At 52.9% G+C, this 22004-nt stretch overlaps 1 protein-coding gene across 1 annotated transcript in view; it reads left to right on the forward strand.

The window, feature by feature from the left end:
* Window positions 1-21281, forward strand: part of M1AP (meiosis 1 associated protein) — a 41491-nt gene extending 20210 nt beyond the window's left edge. Inside the window, exons 2-9 of the mRNA XM_084860161.1 lie at window positions 2214-2399; window positions 3258-3441; window positions 14973-15149; window positions 17307-17460; window positions 18533-18674; window positions 19063-19275; window positions 20212-20337; window positions 20564-21281. Of these exons, the coding sequence (XP_084716287.1) occupies window positions 2214-2399; window positions 3258-3441; window positions 14973-15149; window positions 17307-17460; window positions 18533-18674; window positions 19063-19275; window positions 20212-20337; window positions 20564-20692 (1311 nt within the window). The 3' untranslated portion in view covers window positions 20693-21281. The remainder of the gene's footprint in view (window positions 1-2213; window positions 2400-3257; window positions 3442-14972; window positions 15150-17306; window positions 17461-18532; window positions 18675-19062; window positions 19276-20211; window positions 20338-20563) is intronic.
* The last annotated feature ends 723 nt before the right edge of the window (window positions 21282-22004 follow it).

The following is a 22004-nucleotide window of genomic DNA, read 5'->3' on the forward strand; positions in this document are numbered from 1 at the left end:
GAAAGCGAGGAGGAGCTGAGGAACCTTATGACGAAGGTGAAAGAAGAAAGTGCAAACGCTGGGTTGCAGTTAAACCTCAAAAAAACCAAGATTATGGCAACCAGCTTGATTGATAACTGGCAAATAGAGGGAGAAAACGTGGAGGCAGTGACAGACTTTGTCTTTCTAGGCGCAAAGATTCCTGCAGACGCTGACAGAAATCAGATTTCTGACAGAAATCAGAAGACATTTACTTCTTGGGAGGACAGCAATGACAAATCTTGATAAAATAGTTAAGAGCAGAGACATCACACTGACAACAAAGGTCCGCATAGTTAAAGCAATGGTCTTCCCCATAGTAACCTATGGCTGTGAGAGCTGGACCATAAGGAAGGCTGAGCGAAGGAAGATAGATGCTTTTGAACTGTGGTGCTGGAGGAAAATTCTGAGAGTGCCTTGGACTGCAAGAAGATCAAACCAGTCCATACTCCAGGAAATAAAGCCAGACTGCTCACTTGAGGGAATGATCTTAAAGGCAAAACTGAAGTACTTTGGCCACATAATGAGAAGACAGGATACCCTGGAGAAGATGCTAATGCTAGGGAAAGTGGAAGGCAAAAGGAAGAGGGGCCGACCAAGGGCAAGGTGGATGGATGATATTCCAGAGGCGACCTTGGGGGAGTTGGGGGTGGCGACAGCCGACAGGAAGCTCTGGCGTGGGCTGGTCCATGAAGTCACGAAGAGTCGGACAAACAACAACAAGCCGCCTTGGGAGGGCTTCTGCCCTGAAAGGCGGCCAAGAAATATCTGCAGGGCCACAGGTTGCCCTCCCCTAATCTAGAACCTAGAGACATCACACTGTCCTTTTTGTGCTTGGTGACAGAGAGAGACAAGGAGTTATGAAGGAGGCAACTCCAGAAATGGAGGGAACATTCAGCAGGAGAGATATGCCCCTTCCTTCCTTCCTTCCTTCCTTCCTTCCTTCCTTCCTTCCTTCCTTCATACCTGGAGCCTTTGCTTGCATAGCTAAATGTGGAGCAATTTGGGGGTGGGGGTGGTCTGGTTCTACCCCATCATGTTCATTTTAATATGTATCATTTAATGGAATGATGGGATGAGGCTGTAAAGAAGGTTTAATAGTGGCATAAAGACTAGGACTGTATTTATTTATTGCTTTCTTCTTTCAAAGTGTGTGGCAGAGCTTCATCCTGCAGGGTGTAATTCCTGCCCTAGCTCCCAATTTCTTCTTTTACCATAATCCTTCTAGAATTCTTCCTGCTCCTCTCCCCTCACAGAGGCAATGTAGACCCCTTGTTTCCCATTTGCTCAGCTTCCAGGGCACCCAGGAAATCCCCTGAAACCCCAAGCCTAGCAGTCGTATTCCAGAGGGGGAGGCAGAGGGGATCCTCATTTCCCCTTGCTTTGCCCAGCAGATCCCTCAGCTGCAGTGTCCAGGTTCTGCTGCAGCTGATTCCTGGCAGACCAAAGTATGCCTGGACTTGGGTTTCTGCTCCTACGTCAGCTGCCTGCAGAGGGGCTCATTAACTCTGGGGAACTGGCAAAAATGGATCTTGGTCCTCCTGCCATGTCCATGAGTCGTTGGCCCACAGCCATCACCAGGGCCGCGCCATCCACAGTGGGGGCAGCCATTCCATGTTTTCTGTGGGGGGTGCAGCACCTGGAGTGGTGCCCTAGCTTGCGTAGAGGCGAAGCCTGATGCTCGTTGCCAGAGGCTGAAATGCAGGCTAGCCCCGTGACTGTGGCGTGGTCTCCCAGGAGAGGAGAAGAGAGGAGAGGAGAGGCGAGGCGAGGCCAGGAGCAATGGCAGGAGAACCTGGAGCCCTGAACCCATTCTGAACCAGTCTCTGTGACTCCAGATGGGGGTTCTTCGCCTGACCAAACAAGACGCCCTGTGCAGCAGTTCCACCCTCTCCTCTGTGACAGATTTCCCAAGATAAGAAAAAAAAAACAGAAGCAGCAGCAGGGAAGGACGGGAGAGGTATGGGTGGAAGATGTCATCATCTGGGACCCCCCCCCCCCGCCGCCCATTACAGTTCTATGAAGGAGGCAGGGAGATGGTGTGACAAAAGCCTCAACTGGAAGCAGTTGAGGCTTCCCTCACCCTCACCCTGCCCCTGCCCACACACTTTGCTCTTCATTCCTGCTGTCCATCACGTGGGTGGAATTGGGCCCTGGGCAATGAGCTGACGGGGCTCCTTTCCCTTGTCTTGCAGTCAGTGAGAGGGGGCTTTTCTCGGCTCCAGAGCTGCATCGCAGAGCTGCGTGCCTTGCCAATGGAAGGGGTGTTCCGGCCAAAGGAGGATGTGGTGAGCCAGGCAGTGCAGGATGGGCTCCAGCAGTTTAAACAATACACTGGGAAAGACATGGCAGGTGCTTCCCTCAGCAGCTCTTCTGTGGAGGTAAGACAGACCCCTGGCCTCAAGGGGGAGTGGGAGGGAAAGGAGTCCTCACCATTTGCTGCCCAGCCTGTGTCTGGTGGCTGCCCGTAAGAACAGGGTGCCAGGGGAATAACTGGGCTGTCACCCAAATCCCACTTCAGCCGGCAGGAGCAAAGCCCTTCCAGATCACTGGTGGCAGGGGGGAGCCATTCTCCAGAGGCGTGTCTCCACTTGTGTCCTGCCAGCCACAACGTGATTTGAGGAGTGGCCCGAAGCATCCAGGTCTCCCCTGGCCTGCCCCCTCTGTCAAAGCCACATCTGTCATGCCTCAGAGAACACTCAGATCTCCTTGGGACACTGGTGTGGACAGAAGAAGCAAGCTGGTGTGCTGCAAAGTGCAGGAGAGACCCCCTCCCCAGAAATGGCCAGAGGGTTTCCAGCACAAAGTCTGATGTGACGGGCCTCTGAATTCAGGCCTCCAAGATGGAGCCCGTCAGGGGCAAGTGTCCTGAGCATGGGCTCCAATAGCTTTCCCCAGCATTGTCCATTCTTGTCAGGGATGTCGCTCAGACCACAAGGGAGCGCCAGCAGCAGTTCTGTTTGTTGATTACATTTCCATCCATTCCTCCAAGAAGTCCAGAGTGCCCCTGTCTCCCCTGGTCTTTTGTCCCCATGACATCCTGGTGAGGCAAGTCAAGCTGAGAGCGCATGCAACTGGCCCCCTGTTGCCCGGGGCACTCCTTGGCTGCACAGGGCGTTGACCTGCCTCTGCCTGGCACCAGTGGAGGTGGCAGGCCGGGCAACGTTTCCAGATGGGATCCTCTGGCCAGGAGCGGATGCTTCTCCCTTGGAGTTGCTGTAATACAGCTTTGCTTCCAGATTACAGTCCTGACTAGCCAACTCAACACAGAGATGGCCAAGCAGCTGGAGGCTGGGCTGCAAGATGCCGACCTGGTCAGTCTCCGACAGTTGCAGGTGGTTGAGCTCTCCAGGGCGGGAGTCCAGGAGCCATCGGAGGCTGCGGAGTGGGCCAGCTGTGCGAGAGCGGGAGCCAGCAGCAGCGGTGAGTGCTGCGACCTCTCGGAGCGCAGCTGCTTCTGCATGAGGTGGATGAGGCTTCCCCACAACGGGCTGGAAGCAGAATGGGGTGCCAGTGGTTGCATATGGTGCCTCATAGAGCACCAGATTATTCAGCCAGATGATCCATCCCTTGGGCCACCAACTTCCCTTAATGTTTGCCATCACTCATCCCACTCTGTAGAGGTTCCCTGCCACTTTTGTTAGGAGTGGGAGCTTCCGCTGCACCCAGTGCTTTCCTGTTCAGCACGGCCCCAGCATTACAGATTGTTTACTGATGAAATGCCCCTTAGTGTCTGTTCCCCATGGGGAGAAGAGCTTTAATTACTAGATGCCTCTCACGCGCGTGTTTCGAGTACACAGGAGGCGGAGAATAGGAAACCAGTAACTAAAACCCACCCCACCCCAGCGTGTAATAGAAATTGACTAAAGGCCTATTCTATTCTATACAAGAGGGCAGAGATCTGAGCTTAGGACCTCTTGTCTCTTTCCATTTTAGCAAACAGCAGTGGTAAGGTGGCCAGTGTGCTTTGGGATTGCAGTGTGGAGGGAGGGGGAGGATGTGGGTGAGTTGTGTTGATGCTGCCTCCTCCCTGTTGCAAGGACTTACAATCATAGAATCATAGAATAGTAGGGTTGGAAGGGGCCTATAAGACCATTGTGTCCAACCCCCTGCTCCATGCAGGAATCCAAGTCAGAGCATCCCTGACAGATGGCTGACCAGCCTCATCTTGAATGCCTCCAGTGTGGGAGAGCCCAACACCTCCCTAGGTCATTGGTTCCATATTGCTCTAACAGTCAGGATGTTTTTCCTGATGTTCAGCCAGAATCTGGCTTCCTGTGACTTGAGCCCATTATTCTGTGTCCTGCATTCTGGAATGATTGAGAAGAGATCCTGGCCTTCCTCTCAAGTCCTTAAAGAGCGCTATCCTATCTCCCCTCAGTCTTCTCTTCTCAAGGCTAAACATGCCCAGTTCCTTCAGTCTCTCCTCATAGGGCTTTGTTTCCAGTCCCCTGATCATCTTCGTTGCCCTCCTCTGAACCCTCTCCAGCTTGTCTACATCTTTCTTGAACTGTGGTGCCCAGAACTGGACATGGTACTCCAGATGAGGCCTAACCAGTGCTGAGTAGAGGGGAACTAGTACCTCCTGTGATTTGGAAGCTATATTTCTGTTAATACAGCCCCAAAGAGCATTTGCCTTTTTTGCAGCCACATCACACGGTTGGCTCATATTCAGCTTGTGATCGACAACCATTCCAAGATCCTTCTCGCTCGTGGTATTGTTGAGCCAGGTATCTCCCATCTTGTAACTGTGCATTTGGTTTCTTTTTCCTAGATGCAGATCTTGGCATTCATCCCTATTAAATTTCATTCTGTTGTTTTCTGCCCAGCGCTCCAGCCTATCAAGGTCACTTTTTTTTTTCTGTCTTCCAGGGTAACAGCTATCCCGCCCAACTCTGTGACATCTGCAAATTCGATCAGCATTCCCTGCACCTCCTCCTCCATGACATTAATACAAATGTTGAGGAGCACTGGGCCCAGGACTGAGCCCTGCGGTACCCCGCTTGTTACCTCTCCCCAGTTTGAGAAGATTTTATTTATTTATTTATTTATTTCATTTCTATACCGTCCAATAGCTGAAGCTCTCTGGGCAGTTCACAAAAATTAAATCCAAGCAACACACAATAAAACAATTTAAAATATACAGAACATTAAAACCACAATATAACAATACAACCACAATAAAACCTAGCAGCAGTGCAGGAGTTTAAAATACAGATTTAAAACAGCAAAGATAAAAATTTAGAAAGCTAAAATGTTAAAATGCCTGGGAAAATAAAAAGGTCTTCACCTGGCACCGAAAGGAATACAATGTAGGCGCCAGGCGAACCTCACTAGGGAGCTCATTCCAGAGCCGGGGTGCCACAGCAGAAAAAGCCCTCCTCCTAGTAGCCACCCGCCTCACTTCCTTTGGCAGGGGCTCACGGAGAAGGGCCGCTGATGATGATCTTAAGGTCCGGGCAGGCACATATGGGAGGAGGCGATCCTTCAGGTAACCTGGCCCCAAGCCGTTAAGGGCTTTGAATGTTAACACCAGCACTTTGAATCGGGCCCGGAAATGGACTGGCAGCCAGTGCAGCTGGAAAAGTACTGGCGTAATATGAGCTCGCAGGCCAGTCCCTGTTAACAATCTTGCTGCCCTATTTTGGACCAGCTGAAGTGTCCGGACCGTTTTCAAAGGCAGCCCCACGTATAACGCATTGCAGTAATCCAGACGAGAAGTTATCAGAGCATGGATAACTGTAGCAAGGCTATCTCTGTCCAGATAAGGGCGTAGTTGGTATACCAGCCTAAGCTGATAAAAAGTGCTCCATGCCACTGAGTTCACCTGTGCCTCAAGTGACAGTTCTGGACCCAAGAGCACCTGCAAACTACGAACCTGATCCTTTAGGGGGAGTGCAACCCCCTCCAGAACAGGTTGAATATCACCTAGCCGGGCAGACGAACCACCCACTAACAGTACCTCCGTCTTGTCTGGATTGAGTTTCAGTTTATTAGCCCTCATCCAGTCCATTACCGTGCCCAGGCACTGATTCAGAACAGTCACTGCCTCACCTGGTTTTGATGTAAAAGAGAGGTAGAGCTGGGTGTCATCTGCATATTGATGGCACCTCAGCCCACACCTCCGGATAACCTCCCCCAGCGGTTTCATGTAGATGTTAAACAGCATGGGGGATAAAACAGAGCCCTGTGGAACCCCATGGCACAATTGCCATGGCACAGAGCAGTAATCCCCCAGCACCACCTTCTGGAATCGGCCATCCAAGTAGGAGCGGAACCACTGTAGTGCAGTGCCTCCTACTCCCAACCCAGACAACCTATCCAGAAGGATACCATGGTTGATGGTATCGAAAGCCGCTGAGAGGTCCAGGAGAATCCACAGGGTCGCACTCCCCCTGTCCCTCTCCCGGCAGAGGTCATCCCACAGGGCGACCAAGGCAGTTTCCGCTCCAAAACCAGGCCTGAAGCCCGATTGAAATGGATCTAGATAATCCGTTTAATTCAACAGTGCCTGGAGCTGTCCTACAACCACCCGCTCGAGCACCTTGCCCAGGAAGGGGATGTTGGCCACTGGCCTATAATTGTTAACATCCTCTGGGTCCAGGTTAGACTTTTTCAGGAGTGGTCTAATTACTGCCTCTTTTAAAGCGGCAGGCACCACTCCCTCTCTCAAGGAGGAATTTACAACCTCCTGGACCCAGCCGGACAACCCCTCCTTGTTTGATTTAATAAGCCATGAAGGGCAAGGGTCAAGCATACAAGTGGTCGATCGGACTTGGCCAAGCACCTTGTCCGCATCCTCAGGCCTCAGTAACTGAAACTCATCCAATAAAACTGGACCAGATGGTGCTCTGAACGCCTCTACCAATGGAACTGCATCAATGGTGGTGTCCAATTCATGACGATCCCATTGATAAGCACTCTTTGAGTCCAATTCTGTAGCCAACTGTGGATCCACAGGATCGTTGTTTCATCTAGCCCACTTTGAGCTAGTTTGCTCGTCAGGATATCATGGGGCACTTTGTCGAAAGCTTTGCTGAAGTCGAGGTATATTCTGTCCACAGCATTCCCACAGTCCACAAGGGAGGTTTCCTGATCCAAAAATGAGATCAGATTCGTCTGGCAGGATTTGTTCTTGACAAACAGATGTTGGCTTCAAGTAATCCCTGCATTGTTTTCCAGGTGCTTACAGATGGATTGCTTTATCATCTGCTCCAGAATTTTCCCAGGGACTGATGTCAGACTGACTAGTCTGTAGTTCCCAGGTTCCTCCATTTTGCCCTTTTTGAAGATAGGGACAACATTAGCCCTCCTCCAGTCATCTGGCACTTCACCCATCTTCTATAATTTCTAAAAGATAATAGACAGTGGTTCTGAGAGTTCTTCTGCTAGTTCCTTTCTTACTCTAGGATGCAGTTCATCTGGCCCTGGAGATTTGAACTCATTCAAAGTCATTAGGTGTTCCTTGACCATATCCCTATCGATCTCAAGCTGCAACCCTGCCCCTTCAGCCTGTACTTTGCCTTTGTCAGGGGGCTCATAGACCCTCTTTTGGGAGAAGACTGAGCCAAAGTAGGAATTGAGCACCTCTGCCTTTTCTTGGTCATCTGTTATCATTTTGCCATCCTTATTGAATAGCTGAACAACCATTTCTTCCCTCTGCCTTTTACTATGCACGTAGCTGAAGAAAGCCTTTTTGTTGTTTTTAGCATCCCTCACTAACCTCAGCTCGTTCTCAGCTTTAGCCTTCCTGACGCCATCCCTGCAATTCTGTGCTACCTGCCTGTACTCTTCCGTTTTTCTTGGCCTTCCTTCATATATGTGTGTTTTTTTGTTTTCAAGTCATCTCTAAGCTTGTTGTGAAGCCACATTGGCTTCTTCTGTTGTCTTCCACCGTTTTTTTTCTTGTTGGAATCGTTTGTAATTGTGCCTTGAGAACCTCCTTTTTTAAAAACACTTCCACCCATCTTGGACTCCTTTTCTCATTAGAGTCACTTGCCATGGGACCTTACCAATCATTGTTCTGAGTTCATTAAAATGGGCTTTCCTAAAATCCAGGGTACCCATTTGGCTACACGCAGCTTTTTAGAACCAAGAACTCAAGCATACCATGGTCACTTTCCCCCAGAGTTCCCGTAACTGCTACCTTATCCACTGAGTCATCTGTTTGTTAGGATCAAGTCAGGGATAGCCAATCCTCTAGTTCCTTCCTCTACTATCTGTAGGAGGAAGTTATCTGCCACACAAGTCAGGAATCTCTTGGAGGGGCCATGTTTTGCAGAATTTGTCTCCCAACAAATATTGGGGAAATTGAAGTCCCCCATTGCTACTACATCATGCTTCCTTGAAACATTGGCTATTTGCTTTTCAAAAGTTTCATCCTCGTCTTCTCCTTGATTGGGTGGCCAGTAGTAGACTCTGACCACCAGGTTCCTTTTATTCTTTGCTCCTTTTATTTTGATCCAGATGCTCTCGGTGGGGCTACCAAGCTCATCCTCCTGTATTTCTGTGCAGAGATATGTATTTTTCACATACAGTGCAACCCCACCTCCCATTCTGTTCCTCCTGTTCTTTTTGAACAAGTTATATCCTTCAATTGCTGTATTCCAGTCATGGGAGTCATCCCACCAAGTTTCACTTACACCTATCAAGTCATAATTTCCCTCTTGTATTAAGAGTTCAAGTTTGTTCTGTTTGTTTCCCACACTCTGGGCATTAGTATATAGACATTGAAGACTATGTGCTTCATAGTCTGGCTTTCTTCCTACATCTGTCTGAAGACTATTGGGCGCTATTAGAGATGTTCTCTCCGTAGCTGTGCATGAGCCTACATCCATTGTTACCCCCAACTTTACATCTCCCTTCCCCGTAGGATTCAGTTTAAAGCCCTCCTGATGAAGTTCTTCATGCTGTGGCCAAACACATTCTTCCCAGCCCTTGAGAGGTGCAACCCATCCCTTGCCAACAATCCATCTTCCAGGAAGTATAGCCTGTGGTCCCAGAATCCAAATCTGTAGCTTTGGCACCACCTTCGTAGCCAGTCATTCACCCGGAGTATTTTTCTTTCCCATGCTATCCCACTTCTAACTACTGGAAGGATGGATGAGAAAACTATCTGGGCCCCAAAGTTCTTGAGTTTCCTTCCCAAAGCTTCAAAGTCTGACATAATTTCTTCGTAGCTCCACTTGGTATCATTTGTTCCCACACGGATGAGGATACCTGTCAGTGGGCTTTATGAGTGTAGGCAACCCTTCAGTCATGTCTCTAATTCATCCTCCTGGGAGACAGCATACCTGGAGAGTCCATGGGTCTTCGTGACATATTTGGGTTTTGATCCCACGCAGCAAGGAGTATCCCACTACTAATATTCTTCTCTTCTTGTTGTAGGCCTTGGTTTCATTGCCTCTGCTTGACTGACCTTCAGCCTCTTGCTCGCTCTCCTGTGGGGTCCCCTGTAATTCTTCCTCTACAGGCTGTCCTCCAGTCTCATCCTCAAGTTCCTGGAAACAGGTCCATAGTTCCACTGTGTCAGGAGCACCCTAGCTGCCTCTTACAGTCCCCTCCAATAGCCAACTCAAGACACAGACGAAGAGGATTCTTTCCAAGGCTTTATTCCTTTACAACTTAATGACTCTTTCAGATGCTAATCACCAGTGACTAAGCAAGGAACTGCACTGGGGTAGTTAGCAGAGTAGCCTAAGCTCCAGGTAAGGCAGTTGGTCCCCGTTTGAAGGAGAAGAGCGGGAAATCTCTGAACTTATGGGCTATGTAGAGGTCCTCCCTCTTACCCATAGGTCCTCGGGATGTGACCGTTGTTTTAGCGCCAAGCGGGCAGAGTGCCTCCTCTCGGCGCCCTCCATCTGGCACCGCTCCCTGCGTCTGCGCCGAGCATCCAGCAAGACCCTATCCCCCGCGCTCTTGCTGCCAGGGTCACTATCTCAGGAATGCTGGCAGGAGGAATCTCTCCCTGCTGCTGTGCCTGTGAGTGATGAGTGAGCTCCTCTCCCATGGGTTGTTGCTCTTCCTCAGAATCAGAATTGCTCTGGGGCTCTATGGGCTCAGTTTCCACCCTGACACACTGCTTCCACGGGTGTGGAGTGGCTTCTAGTTCTTCTGCTCCTTTCACCCTTTTCCAAGGAGTATCTTCTACAGGCCTGCTGGGGGTGTGTATCAGGATTCCTTTTGCCCCTATTGTAGACTTCAAATGCCAAATCAAACACAGACAAGAGGCTTCAATCCATGGCTTTAATCCATTACTTCAATGGGTCATAGAGATGCAAATTCCCAGTGACTCTCAGTCTACAAAGGAAAAGCCTTCAGGGGGATCAAAAGGTTTGCTATGAAAGTTGCCCACCATTTGAAGAAAAGGCGGGCTCAGTATCCTAACTTAAGGGGTGCGGGGGAGATCTCCCTCTCTCTTGTGAGGCCTCTTGGCGCAGCTGTTCACACCGGGCCAATCGGGCAGACCGCCTAAGCTCCGCCCTGGCCATCTCTCTTGGCTTTGCATCTGCGCCTGGTGTCTAAGAATTCAGGCTCTCCAAGCCCCTCCTCTCCCTGTTCGCTATCTCTCACAGGGGGTGGTGGTGAAGAGGGGCCCTCTCCGTCCAGCTGGACCTTTGAAACCTGAAGAGTCTGCCTATCCATGTCTGGACAAACCTGGGAAATTCCCTCCCCCATGTCTTGCGGTTCTTCTTCAGAATCTGAACTACTCTGCCACTCCTTGCACTCAGAGGCAACCCTGATGGGGGGGGGCAGTTTGCCCTGGGCCCCACACAACAGGGGGGCCACCTGGGCAAGCATTATTTTATTTTAATAAAATGCAAGCAATTCACATGAGCCAAGGCAAGGAGAGCATTTTTTTAATGTTGAAAAACACGCTCACACATGCTCAGAATGCTCCTGCTGCTCTAGAGCCTTTCCCTGGACTGGAAAAGCTTTGGAGTCTGCCTGGTGCCCAATGCCAGGCAGTGCTAGCCCCCTAATTATGAGGGGAAGTGCCACAAAAAATAGGGTGAGCTCAGGCTGTTCAAAGATGACCCCTTTCCGCTGCAAGGGAGGGGTACTTTGGGACGAGGGGGGGTTGCACAAAGGAAGAAGGCTGGCTAATTGACTGGCCAGTAAATGGAGTAGGTGGCTGACTGGCCAGTCAGAGCCACTTGTGGGTATGTTGGGCCATCCAAACCCAGTTGAATGGAGTGGGTGGAGTGACTGAGGCACAGTATCTGCTTTTTCCACTCTACCCTTCTTCACATGTAGAAGCGGGGTGGGGGGAGAGAGAGAGAGAGGAGACCAGACCATCACTGTTTATTTTTTCATATTTATACCAGTGTGTTCTTCATTTAAAAATCTTTCCAGTCTCTATTTTGCGTGTCTGGAGAAATGCATAGGTAGTGCTGGGTTGTAAAATGCAACAAAAATCTTTGTTCCCATCTTGTGTACACCACCTCCCCCCACCCCAGTGACTGGGGAAAAAGTCATTATGTGGTTTCTGCTAGAAATCACTTTCTCTGTGTTGCTGTTCTGGATAAATTGAGGTGGGGATGGGCTGGTTTTAAATTGGGGCCTTTTTTTATCTTCCCTTATACTTGCCTTAAGTAATTAATTGTTCTCCATTCTGTGGTGCTATACAGTGCTTCTAAGTCTGTTTTTTTATCCTTTCCTTTGTTTGGTGGTAGATAGTAACACCTTAGAACACACATTTCTGGCTAAATTCGTTTTCTGTTTGCCGTTCCAAATTATTGTTTTAAGCCCTATGATTATGTAACCCATACTCAGCATTGACTTCAATCGCCTGCTGCCTCAGTTTTCCCGTGTGTGAAATGAGTTCCCCCCCTTTCTTCCAATCATTGAAAAGTTGCCTTACAACACATATTCCTGATTAAAGTCCTCATTTTTCTGCTTGCTGGGCCACACTTTAAAAAAAGCCTGTGATTATCTATACCAAATATTCAAGGGCAACTCTTCAATCATTTCTTCCTATAAAGGTCACCCATTATAACAGAACTTCTGGTCATAATCCTTACTCCACATTGACTGGTTATGTGGTGTACCTCATAGGCCTTCTTTCAATCGTATGCATTTTCACTCTGAAGTCATAATTAGTGTAATGGCTCTTGCACTCCTGACTGTGCATAGCATTACAGTAGTACAGGGCATAGCATTTTATTTCTTGTTTTGAACAGAACTATCAGCTCAAGTTGTTTTGTATTAATATTGTATTCTGTTCCAGGCTTCTGAAAAAAACAAGCTGAGGAAGCAACTCAGAACTTGGTTCTGGAATGCTTCCTGGCAGTGGTTACTACGCCTTTGAAAGTTCTGCGTGCATAGTTCTTCTAGGAGTAGTGAATAGAGGAGAGAGGTGGTTGTAAGGGGAGGAGGAGGCCATACAACTTTTCTCCCATTAATTTTAACTAAATGAAAAATAGTACATTTTTTACATTTTTTTCCACCAAAATTTCCTTTAAAAAATTGTCAATTTGTAAGAAATAAACAGCATATATTCAAACATGAAAATATTTGGCCCAGTAATGGAGGGGATGCTGTTCTCCAAACCTCCTTTAACATTAGGTCTAAAATATTTTAATTTTATTAAAATTAAAATATTTAATTTTTATAAAATTAAACATTTCTATTTCTTTTCTATTGAAGAAAGATTAAACGTACTAATAATTAGTTATTAGTTACAAATATTTCAATATTTACTTTTTAACTATGTATTTATATGTATACAATAGTTATCCGAGAAGCTGAGACTTTTTAATGGGATTTATGGTCTTTCAATTATATATAATTTCAAAATGATTGTAATGTTTGTGTGTGACATGGCCCCCCTGAAAATTCCATTGCCTCAGGCCCCCCAGATTCCTCCGGGGAGCCCTGATCCTCTACTTCATTTTTCCTCGCCTCAGCATTTGTCTCTTCTGCCTCAGCTTGCTTTTGTTCTTCTGGCTTCGGTACTTCACTTTGGTGCTGTAGTTCCACTGTTCTGTCGAAAAACTCTTTGCCTTCTCTTATTCCCTGGAGGGTCGATACTCGCCGCTCCAGTCCTCTTACTTTCTCTTCCAACAGCACGATCAGCTTGCGCTTGTTGCACATGTAGGCCGTGTTGATCTCAGGCAAGAAGACAAACATGGTACACACCTTGCAGGTCACCACCATGGGAGTGTCTTTTCCTTCCATAGTCATGATTCTCTTTATCTTTCTACCTTTCTGATTGTACTGGGGTAGCCTGTGCTTTGTCTTCTATTCACTGGCAGTTAAAAACATAGTTCCAGCGTGTGTGTTACAAAAAAAGAAATTAAAAAAAAATTGTTAGGGGCTTCCACCTTGACCTCCCCTGGCCAACTCCTGTTCGCTCCCCCTGTTCCTCTGGGACTCTCCAGGGTCCCAGAGACCCTGTTTGCTGTCTCTGATGGCTCGCTGTCTGGGAGCTTGCTTGCTTGTATAGGCCCTGGACCAGCTGGAGCAGCTTCCTCTGCTCTACTCAGCTCGGAGACAGGAAACGGACTGAACCTCCCCAACCACGCAGCTACTGGGAGGACTCAGGCCATGCCCCCTCAGTTCACCTAGCTGAAAGGAGCTGCTTCGTCCCAGGTCCATGTGAGCTGGGCTCCCGGGGGGCTTGCCGCTCTCCCTGGCAACCCAGGGCCCGCAGCAGCTCCTGACCCTCCCCCACCTTCCTCAGGCGTGATTGTGCACCATCCACCAGAGTTTCACTTGTCCAAGGAGCGGTGAATTATGAGCAACCAAAGAAGGGTTTAATTCAGTGTGTGTGACGGATTGAAAAGGTGTGCTTTATCGTATTTTCTAAATCTCGTTACAATATTATTGTTGTGTGTAGGATTTGCAGTTTGTCCTCCTCCGTCATTCTCCTTTGATGGAAAAGGTATGGCGGGCTAATATGGTCTGCTGCTGCCACTTAGTGGACGGAGCTATCATCCCTCCATTTGGGCGTTTGTTCACGCTTTCCTTGGTGAGAGCCGCCGGATGGACCCTTGGCTAGAGGCGAGGGCTCAGGATTAACACAGCCTGGATTAAGCCCCTCTCCGCCATCCTGGGGCTGTGGCTGGTGCTGTCTTGTTGCTAACCAGCCAGGCTGGTGAAGCTTTCCACATCCTTTCTCAAGGGCACATAGTTCAGGGTTTAATTTCTGAGAGGGTTAGAAGACAGACAGATTTACCAAGGGGAGAAACTGAGGGTGCTGAAAGAATATGCACTTTCTCCTAGCAGTTTCACCTGCCAGTGAAACCTCTGGACAATATGAGGGGGAGGAAGGAGCTGGCTCCTGGCTCAGCCCCCCATGGCTTTTCCCTGGGCCAGGAAGCCTCATGGGAGAGCTGGTGGGCTCAGTACAACAGGCACTTTTGAGGTTGGTGTGAGGCAGGCTGGCCTGTGTGCCAGCTCACAGGACACAGTTGGCATGAGAGACGTCCTTGGCCAGAACACAGAGTTCAGCAGGAGGCAAGGAGAGCACTCAGATTTTGAGGTACATCCAACATCGGGATTCTCGAGACAAGATAAACAGCAGTATAGCTACCACTTCTCTACTGCATGAAATGACTTCTGTCATTAATTGCAGGAGGGGTGATTAAACATTGGGCAGCACGGGCAGCTCTGCAAGAGAACACAGGGCCCAGGGCGGCTCATAGCATCCCCCTTTTGGGGCCTCTGCAAGAGAGACTTGGAGGACAGGGCTCAGCTGGGCTGGGCTGGATGCGCCAGCAAATCCTGCCTGACTCTGGCTTAGTGGTGGGACCACCTAGAAAACATCTTGCCCCTCCAAGACCTTGAGAAGTGTCTTCTACCACTGAGGGGGCTTCTGCTGCTGCTGCTGCTGCTGCTGCAAGGGAGGCATCTCGCTGCAGGAACCTGTCAGGACGTCCTGGCTGTGGATTTGGGAAGCATCCTCAGGCAGAATGGAGACAGTCTGACCTGGGGCTCTCCTTTCCTTGCAGAGAACGCCGTGATCCTGGGCACAGACATTGACCTCCAGACTGTGGAGGACGACGCGGTGGCCTTGGAGATGTTCTTCAAAGCCTGGTTCCATGACCATGGCACCAATCAAGAGCACCTCCACCTCCTCCTGCCCATGGGAGCCATCAGCCATTCTGCCGCACTCTGGACCAGCCAGGGTAATTTGCCTTCCCTTTTGCTCCCAGCTGCCGCCACCCAGCTGCGCCTGTGGCAGGCGAGAGGGAAGGAAGCTTTGTTTGTTCCTTGGAGCTATGCCTGCTAGAGAAGGGCAAAGAAGGACAGCCTCTCCCTCTCCCTCTCGGCCCCTGGCAGTGACATCTGTTGTGTCTGATGTGTGCCATAAGATCTCTCCAAATCTCTCTGTGCAACGAGAGGGCCCTCTGCTCTGGAAGCGCCTCTCGTGGTTGGGTTCTGTCGGCTTGGTTGGTGGGCTGGCTGTTGTTTTCCCAGGTGCTGCCACGTTGTTCGTGTGGCTGGCAGGGACTTCTGCTGTTCGAGGCCAGTCACCGAGTGACTTGGGAGCAGGGCCAGCAAGCACACAGCTCTACAAGTAGCCTGCCAGTCCTAGGGAGTCATGATCCAGAGTGAGTGAGCAGGAGCAGCAGACAGTTCCCTTGAGCTGGGTCAGGCTTGTGAAGGGAGCCCAGCTCCATGGGCATGAAGGGGAACCCCAGTAACAAGGTGTCAAGGGAATAAGGAGTCCAGTGGACAGGCGAGCTGAGCAACAGGAAAAGATAGCCAAGGCAGTTGGCTCTTCCCTCCTGCCCCCATCTCGGCTGTGTAGCTTTCCAGGTAAACCCACGCTGTAAGGAAAAACAGCTATGAGAGTGGAAAGCAAGCAGTGGGATGTGCGTGGGGGCTATCCAGTATTGGATGAAGCATCACATGTACAACCATCTGCCTGCCGGACGGAATTCTTGGAAGTGTGCTCAGTGCGATGTGTGCTCCTGCCCCTCAAGGAACAGGGTCGTTCCCTTGAAGCCAGGGTTTCTGAGAGAGGTAGGATGTTTGTGGATGAGACCTTTGGGGCATCCCAATCCCAGGGGGACAGCTCCTCTGCAGCCATGAAGCATGAGGCTCTCAGAGGAGGACAGTATCGCTTTGAGGAAGAGGGCAATAATCCCTTGGAAGGGACCCATTCCTTGGGGGATGAACAGAGAATCCTTTTGCGCCAAGGACATGCTGTCCCCAGCGGGGTGGGGGAGCCAGTAGTTGTGGGCGGTTCAGTCATTAGAGCAGCCTTCCCCCACCAGGTGCCCTCCAGATGTTTTGCAGTTCAACTCCCATCAGCCCCAGCCAGCATGGCCAGTGGTCAGGAATGCTGGGAGTTTAGTCCAAAACAACTGGAGGGCACCTGGTGGGGAAGGCTGTATTAGAGACATAGACAGCTGGGTCTGTGACAGGTATGTAAGACCGCATGATGAATTGCCTGCCTGGTGCGAAGGCTGTGGATCTCAATGCTCATCCAGATAACCTGGGAGATGATGCTGGAGTGGGGGTCAGTGGTCATGGGGCATGTTGGCACCAATGTCGTGGGGAAATGGAGTTGTGAGGTCCTGGAAGCCAGGTTTAGGTTGAAATCCAGGACCACCAAGGTGGCTTTCTCTGCCAGGCTACCTGTTCCATGCACAGGGCCAGCTAGACAGGTGAAGCTGAGGGGTCTCAATGTGTGGATGAGAAGGTGGTACAGGGAGGAGGGGTTCAGATTTGTTAGGCACTGGGGACCATTTTGGGACAAGCTGGGCCTGTACAAGAGGGACGGGCTGCACTTGAACCAAAATGGAACCAGACTGCTGGCGCTCAACATCAAAAAGGTGGCAGAGCAGCTTTTAAACTCAGCCCTGCTTGGGGAAAGTTGACTGGAGCTGGGAAGCATCCAGCGCTGATTGGATCACGCTAGTTAAATTTTTTCCAATTGCCTGGATGTTGTGCCTGGATTGGTGCACAGGAGTGGACCTCACTCCCGAGTGCGTCTAGGCCAGTGCTGCCTGCCCCAACTGGCACGGGCAGCCCCCCCAGCCCTGCCGCCCTCTGTCCCGGAAGTGCTGGTGCTGCAGGTGCTCAGCCCGGCATGGCGCGCTCCCTCCCAACGTGGGCAGCCCTGCTGTGGCAGGAGTGTCGGCAGCGAGCGGGCCCTGCCAGGCGGGAGCACTGCAGGGAGCAGGTGCCTGGGCCCCCTATGTGATCCGGCATGGCGGCAGGTGATGCTCGAGGCCCCGGCCATGTTCTGCTCCGCCACCAAGCGGGCAGTAGCCTGCCCAGAGCGCCTCTTGGAGCTGCCGGGACCTTCACACCGGCCTTCTGCCCCCCCACAGCGTGTGTGAAGTGTGACATCCAGGAGCGGCTTCTCAGCCCCGCCCTGCTTCCTGCAGCCTTCAGCGATGGCGAAGCAAGAGCGGGCGACACTACCGCCCCCTTCTGGACGGCATCCGGGCCAGGCTGGGCCCCTCGCAAGCTCCGAGTCCTCAGGTGCCCGACTGGGAAGGGGCCGATGTTCCAGCAGACGCAAGGGCCGTGCGGGAGGGGGAGCAACGCCGCCAGGAGTTTGCAGAGGATCCAGTCCAGATCCGGGCCGGGCCTGCTCTGCCACACGGTCCCAGTGCGCCTGGGGACAAGGTGTCTCTAATCATGGTGGATGCCTGCCTCAAAGCCACACTGGCCGGCCTGGAAGTCATGCTCCACACCCAAGCTGTGATCAGAGGCACTCCATCCATGCCTAGAGGCACTCCTCTCTTATGCCTTGTGCTCCAGGTTAAACTCTAGTCCTCCAAACAGGTGCTGCTGGCCCAAGGCACCTTGCTGCTGATGGCAGAAAGTGGGCTGGATGCTACATGGGGGGGGGGGTCCACAGGGGCTTGAGCCACTGCACCCATGGAGTGCTCATTAATGGCTCTGCAGCCTCCTGGAGGGAGACCTCGAGTGGAGCCCGAGCAGGGCCAGGCCCTGGGCCGTGCAAGACTTCTCTACGGGGCCTGGGTGAGGGTGGAGAGGGGTTGCTTTTCACATTTGCAGATGACCCAACACTAGGAGGAGGATCAGCACCACAGAAGGTGGTCCTGGGGAGGCTGTGCAGAGGTGCCGACAGACAGAGTTCCGCTCCCCCTTCCCCTCCACACATCCAGCCGGGGCCAGGACATGTGGAACAGCTGGCAGACGCGATCCCGCGGGCAGCATCCCTGCCACAGCCTTGCCTTGGCCTGCTGGGATCAGCTTGCTCTCACCCTTGCATTACAGCTGCTGTGCGTGGGGGTGGGGATCTGCTTGGCATGCAGCCCCGTCCTCTGGCAGGAGGGCCCCCACCCCGCTTGCTTGTGTTTTGGGCAAGGAAAAACTCACCAGTGGCAAACCCCGACCCACTATTCTTTACAGCCCTGTGAACACTCCGCAGCACTCCTGGGGTGGTGGAAGCAACAGCCCCCCCCCCCCGCTCTAGCATCAGCCTGCCGCCCCCCCCCCGCCCCTGCACAAAGCATAGTAACCATCCCCTCTGCATGGGGGGGGGCATGGAGAGCCCCATGGCTTACAGGAGTTGCCACTGCAGGGCATTGAAGGCTGAAGGGCTGTGCGAGTCAGTGCTTTTTGGGCTCCCGCTGATCGTCAGGCCCACAAGCTGCTGGCGGCTGAACTGGGATGAACTGGAGGCCAACCAACACAGTTTCCAAGCCCTCTGCCACTGCCTGGGGGTGAGTCTGCGTGCGGGGGAGCCTGCGGCAGGCCACGTGAGATCGGCTCTAGGGTGCAGGGGACCTGCCACTGCCAGGGGGCAGCCCCACGGCGATTGCACCCAGGCGCTGCAGCGCAAGAGCCACACCCAAGCCTAGGCTGCTCGGGGCCTGGGCCCGCAGATGCCTGTCCTGATGGGCTGGCCCCATGCTGGCCCCAGCCCTGTGGCAGAGCCTGGCGCTGAGCCCAGTTGTCTCCCCAAAGCACTCCGCACCCTCCAGGCACGACAGTCCCATCCTCGCCTTGGGGCACGGCTGGGGGAATCTGGGAAGGGCCCAACGCACCAGCATGGCAAGTTCCGCGGAACCCCACCTCTACGCGTCGCCAAATCTTGGTTTCCTCTTTCAGAGACGGGAGTGGCTGCTTCTCGCCAAGTACGAGCTCCCAGGGGGGCCAGGTGGTCCCGGTTGGGGCCCCTCGGCAACCTCCTACCAGGTCCTCCTGCCCTCGGACTCCTCCTCGCTGCTGCTCCGCTCGGTGGCGGCCCGGGAGCTCCTCCTGCCTTGCAGCGCCCCTCTCCTTCCTGCTGACCCCCCTGATGGCGCCCTCCGCACGATGGAGGCAAGTGGGAGGCGCCGCAAGGCTGGCGAGGTGCAGCACCGGGCCGGTCCCGGGCTCCAGCCAAGGCTGCTCCCTGTCCAGCCTTCTCTCTGCACCAAGGGAAGCCGGGAGCACCTGCAAAGGGCAGGGCCAGGCCTGGCCTTCAAGGCGCTGCGAGCCTCTTGCCGCAGTTGCCCTCTCAAAAGGGCACCTCGGCCTACAACAGAGGCGGTCAGCTTCGAGCCCTGAGATGTTTCCTGGAACTCCCATCAGCCCCGGCCAGCATAGTCCAGGGCGAGGAATGATGAGCACTGCAAGCCAAGGCAGCAAGGGCACAAGCTGCCCGCCCCAGGCTTGCAGGAAGTGAGAACTGCCCATGAGACGAGCCTGCCTCACGCGAGAGCAGGGCTGGATCCCAAGACATGGGAGGGTGTGGAAGGCCATAGAAGCCCTGACGCAGAATCTGACCCCAAAGCCTGCCTCGTCCGGCAGCCTGTTCCCAGCATTTCCAGCCAGATGCCCCATCGAGAAGCCCCCCAAGCAGGGCAGGAGCACAAGGCCCCCCTGCATGTGTCCAATCCCCCTTGGCCGAGTGTTCCTCAGTTTTAGCTACGTGCTGCTGTACTTCCTTCAGTCTGTCCTGAATCCATCCCCATTCAGCTCAGGCCCTAGTATTAGGACCACTCACCCCCTTGTCCACAGCATGCATCAGTGTGCAAGTCCCAGGCAATGCCCCTTTTCCCCTTGAAAGGACTCGGTCCCCAGAGAGCGTGCAGCCAGCACGTAGACCCAGGGGCTGCCCCTCATCCGCCCTGCCCCAGACGCTGTCCAGGTGAAGTCTGGGGCCTGCATTTTGTGTTTGCAGAGATGAGAAAGACTGAGGGGGTGAATGATGGGGCAATGGGGGGGGGTGAGAGGGACAAAAATTACACGCACATCCTCTCACCCGCGCTGTAGAGCATCCTTGACAGCCTAGATGTGGAACCGGCCTACAACCCCCTGAGCATGACAAGTCACCTGTGCGGATTGCTGAGGAACAGCCTGGGCCGACCCCTTGCCTCCCGGCCTCAGCGGCCTCGCCAGGTACCGGGGTGGGGTGAATGATGCCAGGCCAGTGGCCACTGGAACAGATGCAGTTTTGGGGAGCAACGAACCAGGCTGGGGGTTGGGGGCATTTCCACCAGATGCCAGCCCTGTGTGACAGGCTGCAAGTGCAAACAAAAGCCTCCTGGCTGGGGGGACTGAGCAGAGGCTGCCTGGGTCAGGCAGGTGCCCCTGCAAGGGTAACAGTGTCTTTTTCTGCCCACAGCAAGCCAGCCGGTTGCACCTGAGCAAGGCCCGGGCCACCGTGGCCCCGCTCCACATGGCTCCCCCTGCGGCCAGCCTCATGTCCTCTCTTTTCTCCAGCGAGGAAGACGAGTTCCTGGGCTCCATGTAGAGACCACCCTTGGTCTTCCAGAGTCTGCCGTGGTCCACATGAATAATTCAGATGAGTGACCCTTAGAGGCTGCTGGGCACTGCTCATAGCCAAGCCCTCTGCCCCCCACCCCAAACTCAACCCTCTCCCACCAAAGGTTGCCCAAGGTAGCAGAGCGCCTCCATTCCTAGCACCAGAGGAGCAATTGTCCCGGGAGCTCCCTTCAAGCCAGCCCCCTTCTTCCCAGCCCTTGCTCCCCCTGCCATATGGTCTCTCCCAAAGAGGAACATCCCTCTGTAGGGGCCTCCAGCTCTCATGGCAGGAAGGGCCAGGGAGGCACTTGGCCCCAACGGAAGGAAGGTGGAAGAGCCGTTGCTGGAAGCCGAAAGCCTTCCCCTCTGGTGGGATTAGAGGCACTCCCCCTGCCCGGCCATTTGGCCCATGTCACAAGAGAAAACAGGGCCACTTAGAGCAACGCCCTGCCCTGCCGGAGCAAGGCAGTGGCAGGGTTATTTTGCTGCACTTTCAGCTTCCTCCTGGCAGCTGTTGGCCTCTTCCGGCCTCAGTTCAGCCCCACCCACCCCTCTTGCTTCAATAAACCTCATCATTGAAGACATGGTGTTCTTTGCTCTTCCCCCTTCCAGGCTCTTTTCTCCCCCCCCCCCCGCACACTGGAGAAGAGGGAAGGAGTTCTGGGCTACCCCACCTCCCCATGCTCTTGCAGCAGCCTGTAGAGGAAGCAGCAGCAGCAGGCGGAACTGGGGGCAGGCCCCACTGCTGCAGTCCCCCACTGCATCTCTAGCTCAAGTGCTGGGGGCTAGTCCTGCTTGGGACCACTGGAGGGAAACCCTTTCACCTCTCTGGGACTGCGGCCTCATTTCCAGAGGGCTTAAACCTCTGGCAACAGGATAGCTGCTGTGTAAGAGCCCTCCTCCCTCCCCCTGAATCCCTGGAGAGCCACGGCTGCCAGTCCTGGGCTGGCTGGACCAACAGATTGACTCCAGATAAGGCCGTCCTGCAGATGAAGCCTCGTCCGTTCAGGGTGGCCTCAGCACAAGGGCAGATCAGAGGCGCCCAGCCACAGCGGGCTTTGCTCTTAAGAAGCGCCAGAGCTGCTGCCTGGCTCAGCTGCCATCGTCCTCCTCCTCAGCCTGGACAGGAGGGGCCAGGCTCTGCTCTGCCCCAGCTGCCTCTCCCTCCTGCCACTTCCATGCCCAAGGGAGAGGATGGACAGACGGCTAGCCAGCCTGGCATCCATGGAAACAGCCCTCCACTCTGAAGGGAAGATGCTTTGGGCCAAGGCTGCGGGTGCTCACAGCCTAGCACAGAAAAC

The sequence above is a fragment of the Heloderma suspectum genome, chromosome 5 (assembly GCF_057233095.1).
Source record: "Heloderma suspectum isolate Gila_16-S chromosome 5, 16-S_ref, whole genome shotgun sequence".
NCBI classification, from domain to species: Eukaryota; Metazoa; Chordata; class Lepidosauria; order Squamata; family Helodermatidae; genus Heloderma; species Heloderma suspectum.